The sequence below is a fragment of the Ascaphus truei genome, chromosome 13 (genome assembly GCF_040206685.1).
Source record: "Ascaphus truei isolate aAscTru1 chromosome 13, aAscTru1.hap1, whole genome shotgun sequence".
NCBI lineage: Eukaryota > Metazoa > Chordata > Amphibia > Anura > Ascaphidae > Ascaphus > Ascaphus truei.
The window spans coordinates 45783979-45804563 of record NC_134495.1 but is presented as its reverse complement, the minus strand read 5'-3'; the positions used below and the strand labels follow the sequence as shown (position 1 = coordinate 45804563).

The 20585-nt window shown below is 43.7% G+C and overlaps 3 protein-coding genes across 3 annotated transcripts in view; 2 read left to right on the top strand and 1 right to left on the bottom strand.

Moving 5' to 3' along the window:
* LOC142465290 (uncharacterized) overlaps positions 1-20585 on the top strand; it is a 65143-nt gene that overhangs the window by 30273 nt on the left and 14285 nt on the right. The window contains exons 3-4 of the mRNA XM_075569313.1: positions 14835-15038; positions 15226-15349. Coding sequence (XP_075425428.1) covers positions 14835-15038; positions 15226-15349 — 328 coding nt within the window. The remainder of the gene's footprint in view (positions 1-14834; positions 15039-15225; positions 15350-20585) is intronic.
* On the bottom strand, positions 380-10326 carry LOC142465213 (uncharacterized). The gene is made up of 7 exons (XM_075569212.1): positions 10306-10326; positions 8860-9795; positions 8338-8628; positions 4486-4669; positions 3829-4134; positions 2345-2422; positions 380-1979 (listed from the first exon to the last, which is right to left on the bottom strand). Exons 1-7 carry the CDS (start codon positions 10324-10326, stop codon positions 820-822), a joined length of 2976 nt encoding a protein of 991 aa, XP_075425327.1. The 3' UTR covers positions 380-819.
* Positions 15257-20585, top strand: part of LOC142465280 (uncharacterized) — a 133754-nt gene continuing 128425 nt past the window's right edge. The window contains exon 1 of the mRNA XM_075569289.1: positions 15257-15349. The gene's annotated coding sequence lies outside the window, so the exon portion shown is untranslated. The remainder of the gene's footprint in view (positions 15350-20585) is intronic.

Genomic DNA, 20585 nt, shown 5'->3' with positions numbered 1-20585 from the left:
ATCTTTTTTTTTTTTTTTTTATATTGCAGGAGTACACACAACATATTGATGGCAGTAAGTAGGCCTTGTATGAAACCTATTTAAATGGTGATAAACATGAGTGAATTAAGTCATAAACATTTGTTTGCACCCAATAATGTTAGAGGCTCACACTTAGTATAGTTGTCAAACATTAGGCCTGTATTATTAAAATAGTGTGTTTTCACAAGGAAGCATGAAGTGTATGTTTTTTGTAAATACATCTATACCAGTTTAGATAGTACTATATATATACACACACACACACACACACACACAGTGTGTGTCTGTGTGTGTGTGTGCATATATCAATACATACTACATATATTTTAGTATAAATTCAGAGATGTTCTTGAAACAAGAACACATAAATGATTAAAGGACAACATTACAATGGCCACCAAAGGTAAGTAATATTTAACACAAAATCCTGCTGTACACGTACAAGAAAGATGTTTGCAGTTAAATAGGTGCTTTTATAATTGCATGAAAATAATATGCACATGCAATGATTACATCAATTAACACACCCAAATGCAATGTTTTGCTGCAAAGTCAATGGCAGCTTCTCTAAACTTAGCAACTGGCTCCTGGTGGAGCATTACTGAACAGACGATTAATACATCAATATTTATAACACTATTCATTAATTAGGAGTGTTAACATTTCCAAAAATTCACGTGTACAAGAACATACTTGAAAGTTTGGAAACAACACAGTCTTCAGCATACATACAATAGTAATTAGATAATCTGAAGTCAACAAAACAAGGCCAAAGACATATTTTGTGAATTTTAAAATTTATTTTTTTTGTTCTTTTTGCGAGCGAGTAACAGGCCTGCTTGTTGTCTCTTGAATTTTCCTTTTTCTTTTGCCACCAACTTTAGGTACAACAGAGCCACTTTGAGTGGCCTCTGGCACTTCACGGGCAGGGCTTGTGGCCAGTGACTCACCTACAGGGCTTTTGGGCAGTGACTCACCTACAGGGCTTTTGGGTAGTGACTGTTCACCTACAGGGCTTGTGGCCAGTGACTCACCTACAGGGCTTGTGGCCAGTGACTCACCTACAGGGCTTTTGGGCAGTGATTCACCTACAGGGCTTTTGGGCAGCGATTCACCTACAGGGCTTTTGGGCAGCGATTCACCTACAGGGCTTTTGGGCAGCGATTCACCTACAGGGCTTTTGGGCAGCGATTCACCTACAGGGCTTTTGGGCAGTGACTCACCTACAGGGCTTTTGGGTAGTGACTGTTCACGGACAGGGCTTGTGCCCACTGACACATGTGAGCAAGTTGGTAGACACTGCACAAGTGATGGTTGGTCTGTTTCATGTGTGTCTTTTGTTGTTTTTGACCAAAAACTGGTCAGTAGTAACTGCTTGTGTTTTCTTTTTGTGGCCTCCTTTGTAGGTGTCAGCTGCTGAATTTGTACAGATGGCAGCGGTAGGATGTCGTCAGGAACCTGCACAGCAATGTCTGCTACTTGACTGGTAACATTTGGGCCTGGTGAATGAATATCAGAAGCATGTGGTGAAAACTGACCTGCATGAACAGATCCTGCCTGTGAGCTGTTGAATTGTGGTACATTAGTCATTCTCCAGTAATTAGCTTGTGTTTGCTGAACAACTAATGCTTCGAATGAGGTGTTGATTTTTTGCAACTGTTTAGGCACTTCAATGAAGACTCTGTGGAGATGTGCCAATTGTGAAACTGTTTCTTCCTGCAGTGCAATCATCCTTTCCAGCACTGTCATCAGGTCAGAATGGCGACGATTTTCTGCTTCCACAATTTTTCCCTCAGAAGCTACAATTGCATCATATGTGGTTTTTGCTGGACGATTTGGCGGTAAAACAGTTTCAATTGGAACCTCTTCATGGTCACTTGCTTGTATTTGTGTGTCTATGGCGGCGGCGGCGGCATCATCATCATCATCATCATCATCAAAATCCTCTTCATCATGTTCTACAAATAAATGTACACATTATTAAATGGCATGTTAATCTCTGCTGTGTTACTATGTAATTGTACTGTGTCATAAGTAACAACTAACATGTTTCCATACGTTTTATAACCTCACATTAAAAACTACCTTGACTTAAGAATAATGTTTGGACTCAGTATGAAATATGAGTGACTGAAAACTTGCTGTAAACTCACAACTCCTACATGATAGTTAACATCACTAACACAATACATGTTGCCTTACACTTCATTTTCACTGACACTAAGTAATCCTATTTAAAGAAGATGTGCAAAACAAATAATGAACATGACAACATAACATATAGAAGAGCACATATTATATGGCCACCAACTGATACACTCACCTTCTAGGTGTGTTGAGCTGGCTGACCCAGGTGAAGACACTTGTTCAGTCTCAGGTGACACATGTCCTTCAGGGGCAACTATATATAACAATAACATAAGTTTTACATTTACATTTACATGTGTAAATATTGAACAAACAGTTATTGTATGTTCTGTATTTATGAGTACCTAACAGCATCATTTCCTTAACCCAAAATGTGTGTGTGAAAGTGAACATAAATAGTTGTAATAACAATGTACATGCCTGTGTACTTAGAACTTTTGAGTTCCCTAACATAAAACATACTATGTTCCTGCAGTAATGCGTGAGGATAAATAGATAAAATTTGTACATAAAAATCATATGTTGTGTAGTGATATCAGTATCATAATGTACATAACTATCATGAGATGACCATTCACAATGGTTATCATGAAGGTGGTCATATTGCAAAAAGTGTTGTTTTTGGTAGAGGATATGTGTGGTACATTAATATAAGATGTGGCACACATGAATGTGGCTGTGACTAAACAAGACAACACATGCAGTGTGCGATAATGTGTCGTTGATAGTAGTAGTTCAACTATAGATATGAGTGAACTAATGTGTGACGTACGCTTTGATAAGTAATGAGTTGTTGGGGCATTTAGTAGCTAAAGTGAAGCTTTCAAATGAGTGTGATTAACTTCAGTTGTGCTAGTCAGGTTGTAAGAACGGTATTCCCTTCCCCAAAAAGCCTAATCAGCCACACCTTTCAATTACTTGAAACAGGTGAAAATGGTGTGAACTAAGTTGACCCTAAAATGAGGCTGCAATTAGTGTGTGTGCTGAACCCCACCCCCTCTGTTGAAGTGTATGCTGTGATGAGATATTAATTGCAGCTGCTTTAACACAATGGTAGATGAGCTAAATAGTCGTGTGCAGTTTTTAAGTTATGAAAACAATGACATAAAATATGATACGTGTGCCTCATTATGCTGTCTGTATATGAGTTAAAGCAAAAATGGACCTTTTCATAAACAACTATAGATGTGTTAGTGCAAGTGATGTTTGTAGGCCGTTGCATGCAATATATTTGATGCATGCTTAAAATAGGCAGTAATGTCATGTTTGTCGGAGTAAAATAAATAAAATACACAATAATATTATACATATTTCTGTTCTGTACCTGTAGCTAGTAATAATTTCTCATTAACATGTGTTACACATGTGTACTACCCTGTTGTTGCCCATCTTCGCCCACCATCAATTGCTACCACTGCAGCAATGCATTTTGGGAATTCACATGTAAATGAGCACGCAATGGCACGTGCTATATTAGTTACTGCTTTTAGTAGGACTACAACATATATGTCTATTTTGAGATATATATATATATACAGAATCAGACATATACATATATAGATGCAGGTATGCTTATATTGTGAAGACAGTATAAAAAGCAGTGTAACTAAGCAAAATAACTGTAAGCAACGACACGCCTAGTACAGTAATATTTCTCACCTGGTGGAAATTGTGAGGGGTAAATTCCTATATCACGGTCACCAGGTAAGCCTTCCACGACGACGGGAAGTAATTTTGCCCGAAGCAGCTCCTCCAATGGACTTAATATGAGACGTTGTGGTGTGGGCCCACCTCCAGTGCCAGTAGCATGCACGCGTTGGTGTTGTATTTTCTTTTTCAATTTGGACCTAATATCATCAAATCTCTTGTGACAATTCCGCTTGTCCCTCACATGATTCCCACACGCATTGACACCAATGACTATTGTGTCCCACATTTCTTTTCTGCTTGCTGAACTTGTCCGCCCTTGAAAAACATATAAAATATATGAGGTAAATGATTAATAATAGAAGCACCAGTTTCCTACACTGCTAGCTGTTCCAAGAGATAGCAAACATGCTGTTTTATGTGTAATATGTGAAGCACATGAGCATTCACTACTAAACCTATACATGTAAGCAAGGTTGCATTCATATTGTATGCAGTTATGGCAAATTGACCGCCTGTGTTTAGTTGTCCTTGTAAGGCATGATAAAAAGCTGTGTTTCCAGACTAATTAACATAGAAAGATATTCTGAACCCATATTTGCATATGAACAAAACTCAGATGACCTAGGATCACATGTATTTGAATAATAAATGTAAAGGTACACTTACCTAGTAAATGTCCATATATACTGTCATAGTGCTCCAGAATGCCAGTGACAAGAGCTGTATTTTCCTGGTCATTGAAGCGAGGATTACGTGGCTTCTCCACACGTTTCTTCCGAGCAGGTTTAGGGTCAGAGCTTGGCTGGTGCTGACTGGACTCTCCTTCTTCCAATGGAAGAGCCTCCAAAAGCTGCCCACCAGCAAGCACGCCACCACCAGACACCCCATCAGCAACTGCGCCACCAGCAGCACTCACAGCACTAGCACTCCCACTCCTAGCACCAGCACTCCCACTCCTAGCACCAGCACTCCCACTCCTAGCACCAGCACTCCCACTCCCAGCAACAGCACTCCCACTCCCAGCAACAACACTCCCACTCCCAGCAACAGCACTCACAGCAACAGCACTCCCACTCACAGCAACAGCACTCCCAGCAACAGCACTCCCACTCCCAGCAACAGCACTCCCACTCCCAGCACTCCCACTCCCAGCAACACCACTCGGTGCACCAGCAACATCACTCCCCTGAACAGTACGTTCACTCCGACGCGTACTCGCACGAGTAGCACTCCCACTCCCACCAGCATCACTCTTCCCACGCTTTGCGGGCATACTTCCAGCACTCACAAAAAACAGACAACTAATGTACAGCCAATCACACGAAACACTTCCACATATAAAACAAGACAAAGATGTAAACAAAACAACAATGGACAAAGCTCACCCAATACACAACAAGTCTCTCCGTCAATATGCAAATGTTCAATCAGCCAGCTCTGTGCGTCTCTCTCTCTCTCTCACTCCCAACAACACAGAGAATGATTAGCAGTACACGTTGCCTTTAAATATGGCGCGCAATCCAAAACATGCTTGTTTCGCCTGATTCAGCAAGATTTGTGATTGGGCAACCTATCAGCACCCCGCCACGCACGCCGATACACCTGTGTGTGATCGGATAATCATCGTGAGAGTGGGCGGATTTGTTTTCGGGTTGATTTTGAATGTATTCGGCACTTACTGCATACGGAGAGGAAAAATCGCCATTAACATGACTCATCGGTAAACTTGCCGATTTCACTTAATCGACGCTTACTGCATGAGGCCCATAGTCTTCCAGGATAAATATATGGAAGATAGTGAAAATGACAATACACCACCTAGATGTGGGCTCAAGGACTGTAAAAAATCACCAATATATAACTTCAGACTTGTAAACCTGTGCTGTTTACAGAGATACTATTATCATAAAATCAACACACCTAAGTTAATGGTATGTTGATACTGGATCTGAAGAGGTGGTGAATAAAACAGTCAGTAAGGTCATAAAATAGCCCCTACACCAATATATATAGACCACAAGAAGTGTAGGTGTATGTAAGCTCCAGAACAAAGTGAAATCAACAGAAGATGTGAAACATAATACATACAACATAAAATGGATACAAAGCCACATATATAACTAGTAACTGTGTGGCTTATTAGTATTGAGCTCTGCGTAGGGCAAGCACAAAATGTGCTCTGCTAGTGCCCTGAGGCACGGTTCTAAGACCGTATCCAGTTATAGCCTCAGAATTGTATAGAATAAATAGCACAGAGGTCACTAAAAGGAGTCTCTGCCAGATAGAAGAACAGAGACTCTCTGAATGGGGTCTCCCAGACTACAGACCACAGACTCTATTGTTAATCACTGTACTAATTATAATTAGAAATCAGTACAAGAGATGGTTTCCACAGTAAGTATTTGCACAGTATGATGTCACCACAAGTGTACACATTGCCCCTAATTGGGCCGAGCCCCCAGGTAGTGCCGTGCTTGGAATATCGCCTGTCAGGGAGAGTGCTATAGTGTGTACAGCTATAAGGCACAGTTGCCTCGATCAATTACATCTGACTGGCTAGCCATAATTCTACTTAGCTTAGGGGGAACTGTGGTTGTCCGTTGCTGCGTCTCTCAATCCCAAAGTATAGGGGGAGAAGGCAGGGCGCCGAGATGGAGGGTTACAGCATGCAGAGTCAGTAGCTGTAGCCGCAGCGATACCATCCCGCTGCTGGGAGGCGTCCGCTCAGTATGATGACGTCACCACGTTCTGGTCACCTGACGCACGTTTCGCGCATGATCGCGCTTTTTCAAAGGTACATGCACGTAGTAGACGTGCACTTTAAGTAGCTCTTGGTTGTCGTGGCAACCTGCGGGGGAGTGTCTACCCCTGGTTGCTAGCTGGATTCTCTGCTGCAAGGACTAGGCTGCAGCATGCAAATGGTGACAGAAAAAGCCTGACCTGCATATAAATAAACAACTGTTATAGCAAAGTGGATATATACAGTTATTGTCAGCACAATGGCACCTAACAACTAGATATACACGCAGGTACAGATAGGCGCAGCAGTTGGATGCGCAGGATAGATAGAAGGGAGTGGTAGATAAATGGTTACACTACCCCTTTTACAGGTCAGTGGCCCATGATGACTAGAAATGGGGGGTATGTGTACCAAAAGGTAGATAACGATGGTAGGGTATTGACTATAACAGGGAGAGTAGTATATCCCCCAAGTGTAGTGCCATCGTACAGGAGTGTGGTATCTCAACTGCACATAAATGGCAACAAATACTCATGTATAAAGTGGAGATGAGTAGCACTGGATTAAGGTGACGATGATTCATGATTCAAATAAATGGGGAAAACAGGAATTCCTCGTTCAGTCCATTAGGGGCCAGTGTACCCAAGGTATAGATCCATCGGGATTCACGTTTCAGGATCTCATTATCCCAGTCTCCCCCCTCTACTGTGATTTGACACTGCCTCAATACCCACAAACTTGAGAGCTATAAGCACTCCCTGATGTCTGTTATGGACGTGGTTAGCCACAGGGGTATCGCGATGATTGCGAATGTCCCCTAAGTGCTCAAGTATCCTGTGCCTTAGCTGCCGTTTGGTCTTACCAATATACTTTTTGTTGCACACACAGATAATTTGGTACACCACACCCATAGTTCTACAATTTATGAACTGACGGATATTGAAACTGTGTGTATCATCCCAGTTATGGAAGATCTTGGTGGGCATGCAAGAGGAGCACGCTCGACACTTATGACATTTGTAGAAGCCAGCGGATCTGTTGGCTAGCCAAGTGCCTGTAGAGGGTTTTTGGTAGTGGCTACTGCACCGACACACTTTATTCGAGCAAATACCCGGTATGTACCTGGCAGATACCTGGAATGCGCCACTCCTCACCTCTGACAAGCCCCGTTGCATTTGCCTTCCCAGCCTGGGTTCATGCCTGGCTGATGGGCGGCTGATCTGTTAAATGATAATGATTAGGATTTAATAGGCTGCAATGCTTCGCGTGTCTACCAGATGGCATAAATTCATGAATTGTAATGCAGTATATATATATATACTGTGCAGTATTGCAGCCAGCGGGAATAAAATGCTTCAATCCCTGCTTGGAAAATAACTCAATGCACTCGGGCAGAAAACAGTCACAAACCTCAATACACCCGGGTATACCTGAATTCGTGGGACTAGCCAAGCTCGAATAAAGTGTGTCGCCAGTGTATGTACCAACAGATCCCGGAGGCTAGAGGCTCTTCTGCTCACCAGTGTTGCCCTTTCGTTCAGGACCTCTCTTAGGTCAACATCCTCACGCAATACGTGCCAGTGTGTATTAATGATGTTATTTATTTCAGGCCATTGGTTATTAAACCTACCAATGAAACGTATAACCTGTTTATCATCATGTGGAGTTACCCTTTCATCTAGCAGTGTGTTCCTGTCTGTTAATCTTGCTCTCTGGTAAGCTTTTTTAATGATCCTATTGCTGTATCCCCTTTCCTGAAATCTGAGTTTCATGGCTACCGCCTGTGTCTCGAAGTCTTCATTGGATGAACAGTTCCTCCTCAGGCGTAAGAACTGACTGGTTGGTATACCCCTTATTAGATGTTTCGGGTGGTGGCTATCCGCCCTGAGGAGGCTGTTCGTAGCAGTTGACTTACGATGAAGGGACGTAGATAAGGTCCCATGTGTAGTCTTAGAAATCAGGAGGTCGAGGAACGTAATGTTCGTCTGGTCAACCTCAGAGGTGAGTCTGAGGTTGAGGGGATTATCATTAAGCTCGCCAATGAACTCATCAAAGTGTGTCCTCGTACCCTGCCAAAATACAAAGATGTCGTCGATAAACCTTATCCATAGAAGGATTTGGGAGGTATATCGGCGATAACGTTCTTGGAATACCACCTCCGCCTCCCACCAGCCCAAATAGAGGTTGGCATAGGTGGGGCCGCAGGTGGTCCCCATGGCAGTGCCCCGGAGTTGGTGGTATAGTTTACCGTCAAAAGTGAACACGTTATGCGTGAGAATAAATCTCAGTAGGTCTAGTACCAGTTTGTTATGGCTACTAAACTCGCTGGACCTTTTGTTGAGATAGTATTCTACAGCCTGGATGCCCCTCTCATGTATTATGGAAGTATATAGAGATTCTACATCCAGGCTGATGAGTAACGTGTCCTCCTTGATGGACACCTCCTTCAATTTATTGAGAGCGTCCTTTGTGTCCCTCAAATATGAGGGTAATGTAACTACAAAGGGACGAAGCACCTTGTCGACATAGATACTGCTTTGTTCCGTTATATTCGAGATCCCTGATACGATAGGGTGCCCTGGTGGTGCTTCCAGGCTTTTGTGCACCTTGGGGAGGGAATAGAAAGTGGCCATCCTAGGATTCTTATTAAGGAGTGCCATGCTTTCTTTAAGGGAAAGAGCCTTAGTCTGGACTCCCATGTCCAAAATCAGTTTAAGGTCGCATAGGAACGTATTTGTTGGGTCTGTTCTCAGGATCGCGTAACAGTCGCGGTCGGATAATAAGCGCAGGTTCTCGTTAACATAGTCTGTAGTGTTGACTACCACGATGTTACCCCCTTTTTCTGAGGGTTTGATCGTGATAGTCGAGTTACGTTTTAACTCTAACAGGGACTGTCTCTCCAAATAGGTCAAATTGGTATTGGAGGGTCTGGGCTTAAGGTGTTCAATGTCTGCAGTAACTAGACCGATGAAGGTTGCAACATTGTGGCATGTCTCAAGTGCCGGTGTGAACCTCGATTTGGGTTTCATGGTGGTGAATGGGCCTTCGCCCGGTGTCCTTAAAGATTCCTCTTCCAATGCAGCTAGATTGTTTATAGCTTCTAGATATTGGTCATCGAAGTCTTCCTGCCCTATTGACCTAAGTTGATTCTGCGCCCTTCTTTTAAAGAACTTATGCAATAATAATTTGCGACCAAACAAATACGTGTCCTTGATCCAATCAAATCTGGAGAAGTCCTCGGTGGGGGAAAAGGACAATCCCTTTTGTAGGACAGCCACTTGTCCCCCACTCAAGACCTCATCTGATAGGTTGATCACCTGGCTAAAGTCATCTGCGACGTTTATTAGCGATGGCGGCGTGATCGTCGCTTTGTTCCCCCCCCCTGTACCCCAAGTGTCTGTCTCGCAACCCACCCCATCTGACCTCTTCGGGTCTTACACGTTCTGGGGGTGGCTGGTGACGGGGGTCTTGGTCTAAAAAAACAACCCTAGAGGTATCGGCTGGTCCCTGTTCTCTCCTTTCCCCACCATCACACTCCTCGTTGGAAGTATCCTAGTCAGTCGAGGATTCGGGGTGGCGGAAGCGGACTTTTTTGTTGTTATCCTTCTTTTGTTTATAAATTTTGCCTTCCTTAAAGTCCTTTGTGTCGCGAATATATTTACGCTGCTTCCTTTCTTTTAATTCGCGTGTAAATCTACCTATAGTCTCTTCAAGTTTATTCTCTAAGCTAATGAACTCAGAGTTACCTCGCCATTTCTCTGCATCATTTCGTTGCTCTGCTAATTCTGTATTCACAGTAGATAATGTACCATTATCTGTTTCAACTAATAGTTTCATTAAAGAGGCGGAACAAATGCCTAGAATCTTATTCCATTTAACAAGGAATTCAGGGTCAGAGTGTGGAGTTGAGGGAGGCAGATCCACTCTTAAAACCCTAGGAATGAGTTCAGTGGATATATACTTTTCTAAGCTCGCCACCTCCCACCATAGTTTGGCTCGCCGTTTGTATATCTTCTCCAAACCTGAAAGTGGCTGTCCTACAAAAGGGATTGTCCTTTTCCCCCACCGAGGACTTCTCCAGATTTGATTGGATCAAGGACACGTATTTGTTTGGTCGCAAATTATTATTGCATAAGTTCTTTAAAAGAAGGGCGCAGAATCAACTTAGGTCAATAGGGCAGGAAGACTTCGATGACCAATATCTAGAAGCTATAAACAATCTAGCTGCATTGGAAGAGGAATCTTTAAGGACACCGGGCGAAGGCCCATTCACCACCATGAAACCCAAATCGAGGTTCACACCGGCACTTGAGACATGCCACAATGTTGCAACCTTCATCGGTCTAGTTACTGCAGACATTGAACACCTTAAGCCCAGACCCTCCAATACCAATTTGACCTATTTGGAGAGACAGTCCCTGTTAGAGTTAAAACGTAACTCGACTATCACGATCAAACCCTCAGACAAAGGGGGTAACATCGTGGTAGTCAACACTACAGACTATGTTAACGAGAACCTGCGCTTATTATCCGACCGCGACTGTTACGTGATCCTGAGAACAGACCCAACAAATACGTTCCTATGCGACCTTAAACTGATTTTGGACATGGGAGTCCAGACTAAGGCTCTTTCCCTTAAAGAAAGCATGGCACTCCTTAATAAGAATCCTAGGATGGCCACTTTCTATTCCCTCCCCAAGGTGCACAAAAGCCTGGAAGCACCACCAGGGCACCCTATCGTATCAGGGATCTCGAATATAACGGAACAAAGCAGTATCTATGTCGACAAGGTGCTTCGTCCCTTTGTAGTTACATTACCCTCATATTTGAGGGACACAAATGACGCTCTCAATAAATTGAAGGAGGCGTCCATCAAGGAGGACACGTTACTCATCAGCCTGGATGTAGAATCTCTATATACTTCCATAATACATGAGAGGGGCATCCAGGCTGTAGAATACTATCTCAACAAAAGGTCCAGCGAGTTTAGTAGCCATAACAAACTGGTACTAGACCTACTGAGATTTATTCTGACGCATAACGTGTTCACTTTTGACGGTAAACTATACCACCAACTCCGGGGCACTGCCATGGGGACCACCTGCGCCCCCACCTATGCCAACCTCTATTTGGGCTGGTGGGAGGCGGAGGTGGTATTCCAAGAGCGTTATCGCCGATATACCTCCCAAATCCTTCTATGGATAAGGTTTATCGACGACATCTTTGTATTTTGGCAGGGTACGAGGACACACTTTGATGAGTTCATTGGCGAGCTTAATGATAATCCCCTCAACCTCAGACTCACCTCTGAGGTTGACCAGACGAACATTACGTTCCTCGACCTCCTGATTTCTAAGACTACACACGGGACCTTATCTACGTCCCTTCATCGTAAGTCAACTGCTACGAACAGCCTCCTCAGGGCGGACAGCCACCACCCGAAACATCTAATAAGGGGTATACCAACCGGTCAGTTCTTACGCCTGAGGAGGAACTGTTCATCCAATGAAGACTTCGAGACACAGGCGGTAGCCATGAAACTCAGATTTCAGGAAAGGGGATACAGCAATAGGATCATTAAAAAAGCTTACCAGAGAGCAAGATTAACAGACAGGAACACACTGCTAGATGAAAGGGTAACTCCACATGATGATAAACAGGTTATACGTTTCATTGGTAGGTTTAATAACCAATGGCCTGAAATAAATAACATCATTAATACACACTGGCACGTATTGCGTGAGGATGTTGACCTAAGAGAGGTCCTGAACGAAAGGGCAACACTGGTGAGCAGAAGAGCCTCTAGCCTCCGGGATCTGTTGGTACATAGCCACTACCAAAGACCCTCTACAGGCACTTGGCTAGCCAACAGATCCGCTGGCTTCTACAAATGTCATAAGTGTCGAGCGTGCTCCTCTTGCATGCCCACCAAGATCTTCCATAACTGGGATGATACACACAGTTTCAATATCCGTCAGTTCATAAATTGTAGAACTATGGGCGTGGTGTACCAAATTATCTGTGTGTGCAACAAAAAGTATATTGGTAAGACCAAACGGCAGCTAAGGCACAGGATACTTGAGCACTTAGGGGACATTCGCAATCATCGCGATACCCCTGTGGCTAACCACGTCCATAACAGACATCAGGGAGTGCTTACAGCTCTCAAGTTTGTGGGTATTGAGGCAGTGTCAAATCACAGTAGAGGGGGAGACTGGGATAATGAGATCCTGAAACGTGAATCCCGATGGATCTATACCTTGGGTACACTGGCCCCTAATGGACTGAACGAGGAATTCCTGTTTTCCCCATTTATTTGAATCATGAATCATCGTCGCCTTAATCCAGTGCTACTCATCTCCACGTTATACATGAGTATTTGTTGCCATTTATGTGCAGTTGAGATACCACACTCCTGTACGATGGCACTACACTTGGGGGATATACTACTCTCCCTGTCATAGTCAATACCCTACCATCGTTATCTACCTTTTGGTACACATACCCCCCATTTCTAGTCATCATGGGCCACTGACCTGTAAAAGGGGTAGTGTAACCATTTATCTACCACTCCCTTCTATCTATCCTGCGCATCCAACTGCTGCGCCTATCTGTACCTGCGTGTATATCTAGTTGTTAGGTGCCATTGTGCTGACAATAACTGTATATATCCACTTTGCTATAACAGTTGTTTATTTATATGCAGGTCAGGCTTTTTCTGTCACCATTTGCATGCTGCAGCCTAGTCCTTGCAGCAGAGAATCCAGCTAGCAACCAGGGGTAGACACTCCCCCGCAGGTTGCCACGACAACCAAGAGCTACTTAAAGTGCACGTCTACTACGTGCATGTACCTTTGAAAAAGCGCGATCATGCGCAAAACGTGCGTCGGGTGACCAGAACGTGGTGACGTCATCATACTGAGCGGACGCCTCCCAGCAGCGGGATGGTATCGCTGCGGCTACAGCTACTGACTCTGCATGCTGTAACCCTCCATCTCGGCACCCTGCCTTCTCCCCCTATACTTTGGGATTGAGAGACGCAGCAACGGACAACCACAGTTCCCCCTAAGCTAAGTAGAATTATGGCTAGCCAGTCAGATGTAATTGATCGAGGCAACTGTGCCTTATAGCTGTACACACTATAGCACTCTCCCTGACAGGCGATATTCCAAGCACGGCACTACCTGGGGGCTCGGCCCAATTAGGGGCAATGTGTACACTTGTGGTGACATCATACTGTGCAAATACTTACTGTGGAAACCATCTCTTGTACTGATTTCTAATTATAATTAGTACAGTGATTAACAATAGAGTCTGTGGTCTGTAGTCTGGGAGACCCCATTCAGAGAGTCTCTGTTCTTCTATCTGGCAGAGACTCCTTTTAGTGACCTCTGTCCTATTTATTCTATACAATTCTGAGGCTATAACTGGATACGGTCTTAGAACCGTGCCTCAGGGCACTAGCAGAGCACATTTTGTGCTTGCCCTACGCAGAGCTCAATATAAGCCACGCAGTTACTAGTTATATATGTGGCTTTGTATCCATTTTATGTTGTATGTATTATGTTTCACATCTTCTGTTGATTTCACTTTGTTCTGGAGCTTACATACACCTACACTTCTTGTGGTCTATATATATTGGTGTAGGGGCTATTTTATGACCTTACTGACTGTTTTATTCACCACCTCTTCAGATCCAGTATCAACATACCATTAACTTAGGTGTGTTGATTTTATGATAATAGTATCTCTGTAAACAGCACAGGTTTACAAGTCTGAAGTTATATATTGGTGATTTTTTACAGTCCTTGAGCCCACATCTAGGTGGTGTATTGTCATTTTCACTATCTTCTGTATATTTATCCTGGAAGACTATGTTGGTTTGTCAGTAGGGATTGGTCGTGGACTATTTCTACCATCCCCCTCTATACAATTTGGTTTTACTATATATGTGTGATTAAAAGGTTTTTAATTGTATCAACCATATCACTCTGATTTACCTTTCTGAGTGCATTCAAGGAGGAACTTTTCTGTCTGTTTATGTTGTTACTATAGTATATCCTCTATTGCACCAGTCTGTGGATTATTTGATTTATATATTTTCCATACTTTTGCTGACGCGGGAGCTTCCCTTTCCCATCCCCTTTTTCCCATCCTTAGATCAGTTAATTCATACCTCCAGACATGACCCTGGATCCAGAATAAAACGGGCTTAAATCTTTGAAAGCCTGGTTATGCCCCTACCGTCACACTCTCTCTCTCTCTCAATATGTAGGATTATATTGTTGTGAAGAAGCAGGGTGAGCATGTCACAGACAGCAGCAGTCCCTGTGCGCCAGAAAGATTCTGCAGGACCCAGAGACCCATCATGGAGAATTCAATTAACTCCCTGATACATGAGAGAAACAATGACAAGAAGCTGATGTCTGAGAATATCCTGGAACACGTCAACATCATCATTCACCTGCTGACTGGAGAGGTGAGGGCTGCTGGGCAGCGTTAGATATTACCCCATTTCTGTCTTCATTCAGCCTTTTCTTGAGCACACGTTCTCGGTATCTGTATTCTCCTTTCTGCCTTGCTCACCTGGCATTCTATAAGGAAATTATTCTTACAGGACCAATTATTATATCTGGATACTGAGTGGGGGATTCTCTGTGTTTTAGGTACCTATAAAGTGTGATGATGTTGCTGTGTATTTCTCCATGGAGGAGTGGGAGTATTTAGAAGGACACAAGGAGCGTTACAAGGACGTGATGATGGAGAATAACCAGATCCTCAGCTCACTGGGTAAGAGGAGGCTTTCTGTTATTCTAATAGAGATGTCAGTCATGTTTGGATCCAGCAAACAGGAGCTCAAGTTACACTTTGTGTTTTCGTTGTGAGGTTTATGTCAGGAATAAGAAACAAGTTACAGAGCCGAGCAAATGGAGGTTCATCTCTGTCACTCAGGACAGGGTATTTTAGAGCAGAGGTTACCAAACTTTTTCTATCGAGGTCCCCTATTCATAATGCTCAGCTGCTCTTACAATAGTGCAAACAGGACACTCACGGGACAGACCGCTACACACACACATATAAATAAGACAAGCAGTCACAGAAAAAATAAACATATTAGAGTCACAAGATAACAACATCAGCAGGACAGACACACACATTTCAGGAGAACAGATACACCACGCACGAGAACAGATACACACAGACACACATCACAAGAGAACAGATACACACAGGACAGAGATACACACACACACACCGAAACGGATATATACACAGTGGAGAACAGAAACACACAGGATAGACAGACACACACACCACAGGAGAACAAATACACACGGCAATCACACACACACTCACACAGAGGGGAACAGATACATACACACACGCACACACACACAGGCCAGTTAGACAAACGGTACAGGAAGGCCAGACAGACACACACACACACAGTAGAACAGATACACTTCACAGGTCAGACACATACATAGATACAAAAGAAAAGAAAAGTGCAAACTCTCATAGTGCAATATCAAAGGATTATTTAGTGAATAAAATGGGTAATATATGCACGTTCAGCAAAAACATGAATTAAAAGCAATATGGTATAGAAACACTGAGGAATCGCCTAGGTAGCCGGACCCTCGCAGGGTTCCCCGGTTGGGCCTATGGTATCGGTACAGGTAGGTAACAGCACACTTGCTGCAGCAGTGAAGATGTCCACTCTGGTAGGGAAAGCTTCCACTCCCGGTAAAAGACTCGCCCACCCCACGTTTCTCTCATGAGTGACGTCACCGGCCAGATGCAGCCGAGAATACACAGACAATTCACAAGCAGAGTTTGGTAACAAAACCAATTCATCGTCCAATATTTGAACCTACAGTACAACTCCACACACATATAAAGATTTGGAAGCAGAGTCTGGACGCCGTGGCTGGCACAGACAGATATCCCTGGGATTGAGGTAACCACAATTTGGCAATGATAATCATAAATGCATTCTCCCCCAAAGAGCGCGATCTTAGCATGATAGGAGACCAGACTCTAGATTTTACACGGCGCTTCGGCATAGCCTAGACCATAAGGAGACAGGCCAAAGCAATCCCGGCCCCGACCATAACATAGAAGCCCTGAGAGCCCGCGTCCCCACCCCCACCCCCCCCCTTTTTTATCTCCCCTCTCTCCCTTCCTCACCCTCATTTTTGTCTTTTTTTTCTACCCCAAGTTTAAATGTCCTTTCGGCCTAAAGAAGGCCCTTTTTTGCTATTATTCCATTCCACGCCCAAAGGAGAGGATAAATGTATCGTACCTGAATGTAATACTGTGATTGTATATGTTACCTGTATTCACGATACAACTTGTAATGAAAAATTTCTAATAAACTTGAAGTTATATAAAAAAAAAAAAAGATGTGGAAGCAGATGAAGTATAAAGTTATCATTTGAGATGATAACTGTGTACTGTACCTCATCTGCTTTCACATCTTTTTGAGTCTTGGATCGGGAGCGTTCCCTACCGGAGTGGACATAATCCTTTTGATAATGCACTTTTCTTTTTCCTTTACATAGTCCCTGATGTTGAGCCATACAATTTGATCAGCAGCAACTCTTCTATTTAAGAGAAGTTCTTTCATTCACAATTTTTGATTTAGTTTTACACTAAAAAGATGTTTTTTATATATATATATGTATATATATGTGTATATATATGTATATATATGTAACAGAGTTCCTTACCAGGCAGACAAGGAGATCCAGGACCACGCAGCAAGAAAAGAGACAGCACTCATGGTAAAGTCCAAAACTATGTATTTAAAAGGCACAATCAACCAACGTTTCGGTCCTTACAACAGGACCTTTCTCAAGGGAGTGCTCATAACCGATGTGACCAAAACCACCAATATATACCCACACCCAAACTATCCACCATGTGTGATAGGCTGAAAGCCTACCCCACCCATCCAGCACAGCTGTCTGCAATTATGTCTGGATGGGAGGATGATGTCATAATTGCGCCCTGACTCCCACTGCCGTCGACAGACCAGGAGCATTTCCTGTAGTCATGGAAACCACCCAAGTAAACAAAGAACCATTGCTCATGTGTCGCGCTGTCAGTGTAGCCATGCTGCAGCCTAAGAGCCTGACATCGCTCCGGGTGGTCCCCAGTAGCTCCGCCCAGACTGAAGGTGGCGTGGGCAAATCACAGGCAGCAAAAAATGAGCTCTAATAATGTGAATCACCAAACAAAGTGCACCTCAACAGTGAAAACACAACGGGATGCAAGGAGTGTGGGAAGGGAGGGAAGGGAGAGGGTAGCAAGCAACATACATGGGTTTAGCAGACAAAGGAAAACACAACAGGAACAGCAAGGGCAGGAAGGGTGGGGAAAATGACAAAAGATGCAGACAGAGAAATTATAAAAATAAGAACAGTGAGACACAGTGAGATATCAGATGCAAATGGCATCAGGTAGAGCCAGAGCATGGGGGGGAGCAGAGGATTAGGTAGAAATGCAAAAAAAGTTAGATAAAGCATCCCAGTCTGAAGTCCTCATTCAAGCCATATGGTGCCATGGTCTTCAAATCTTAGATGGTTTTTGCCTCCAATGGCAGCAGCACCCTATTGCGATCCCCACCACGGGCAGAGGTGTTGGCTTGCAGAATCGGCATACATTTGAGTGACGAAAGACTATGTCGATGTTGCTTAAAATGTCTTGCCACTTGGGGGGAGTTTAAGATCATCCTCTGTGTTTTGATCCAATAGTGCCTTTCGGATGGTTGACCTATGGATGGCCATGCGTTCCTTGAACATACGGCTCGTTTTACCTATATAATGAAGCCCGCAAGGACATTTAATAAAATAGACAATGAACCGCGACTCACAGTTAATGGCAGTCTTGATACCAATTGATTTACCACTATGGGGATGAGCAAAGGATTGGCCAGTCTGTAAGAAGCCACAATTAATACACCCGTGACATTTATAGACACCGGGTTTCCTCTGGAGCCATGTTGTAGTATTTGCATATTTAGCCGATGGATCGGCTTGTACAAGCGAATCCCTCAGGTTCCTGCCCCGGCGATAACACATCCTCGGTGGCGTCCGACAGATATTCCCAATTTTGGGGTCATTAGCCAAAATATTCCAATTCCTTCTGATACTACGTTTGATCTGATTAGAAGAAGTAGTATAAGTGCTACCGATATTCATGCACACCTTTTTGATTTTTACATTAGATGGTGAGAGTAGGGACCCCCTGTCAACTGCCTTTACTTTGGTTAGGGCCACATTGACTTCTGATCTAGAGTATCCCCTATCCAGAAACCTCTGAGCCATTTTCCACAAAGCTTCCTCAACCAGCCTAGGGTCACTGGTAATGCGTTTGACCCTAAGCATCTGTGAATAGGGAAAGCCACGTTTAAGTGACTCTGGGTGGTGACTCATTGCACACAACAGTGTATTTTTGTCTGTTGGTTTCTGAAAAATCTCAGTAGCTGGTAGCCCATTTTTCTTATAAACCACTGTATCAAGGAAAGGAATACGATCCATACTGTAATTGACAGTAAACCGTATCGTGGATGGTATCGCGTTCAAGTGTGAAATTAACTGCAAGAGCTCATCCTCCTGCCCACCCCAGATCAAGAAAATGTCATCGATGTAGCGAGTGTAGTGGACAAGTTTGCTGGCAAAGGGGGCATCATTAAGTAGGTGTGACTGTTCATAACTGTCCATAAATAAATTGGCGTAGGCTGGAGCCATATTGGAACCCATTACTGCTCCTGTTTGTTGGAGGAAAAAATCACGCTCAAATCGGAAAAAGTTTTTATGCAAAATTACGTTGATCAAAAAGAGGACGAACTCGATAGGGGGGCCGTCATATCCATCTAGGTTAGAGAAATGTTCCCGTATTGCCTCCAGTCCCTCCCCATGTGGGATATTGGTATAGAGACTATGCCAATTTATTTATGGACAGTTATTCACAGATGCTTAGGGTCAAATGCATTACCAGTGACCCTAGATCACCCCCCCGCAGCGGAGGTACAGAGAGGGACCAGGGGAACACACACTACATTCACCCCCCGGTAGAATCCAACGACCCTGCTTGGGAACGTAAACCAATGTCACACATATTTACACAATAAAAATGCATGTGTGGAATATAACTTATCACTGTATACTCTACATGAGATTATACATTTCGTTGAACATTCCAATCACAGATCTCACTTTACGGCGAGCCCACTGCTGAGCCTCATAATGGGGTACCCCGAATTGATCATAAGTCATTCTCATGGGAGGTTGACCAACTCTTTGGCTTCTACGCAGCTGTTCTTCAGTTACCCCTTCTGGAGAGTAACTAATCTCATTTTGCAACTCAATCTCTTCCCTTGAGGGGCTCAATGTTTCAACACACTCTCTTTGAGGCACAAAGCATGGGCTCTGTGGGTCTAAAGGCTGGCTCATTGGAGTCAGCTTATCTGCGTTGGACCAAGGGGCCCTTTACCCGTAGCTCCTTTGGGAGATGCCCCAGCGGTCGGAAGGCCTCTTTGAAAGGTTCCCTCCATAGGATCCTCAGAGGTGGTATTAACTACAGTCTCTGGACCATCCTCTGTAACATCTGAGCGAAGCAGTGGGTACTTCCAACTCTTTATCTCCTACTTGAGGTATGGGAAGGAGATGATTTCTATGCCATACCTTTACCCGGCCTTCTGAGTCTTTGATACAGTATACCGGGAGGCCAGGCATCTGCGACTCCACTTCATATACACCATCCCTCCAACGGTCGGCCAGTTTATGCTTTCCGGCAACGCCCAGATTTCGAAGCAGAACAGCATCCCCTGGATGAATTTCCTTATGCCGTACTGTGCGATCATAACGTCTCTTATTATTCGCATTTAGTTAAGCCGAAGCTTTCTCTGCAAATTTATATGATTCTTGCAGACTATCTTGTAACCTTTGCACATACTGGAAATGCGTCCTGTTGGGTACTCCATCAGTAGATATTCGCAGGCGTACATCTACCGGTAGCC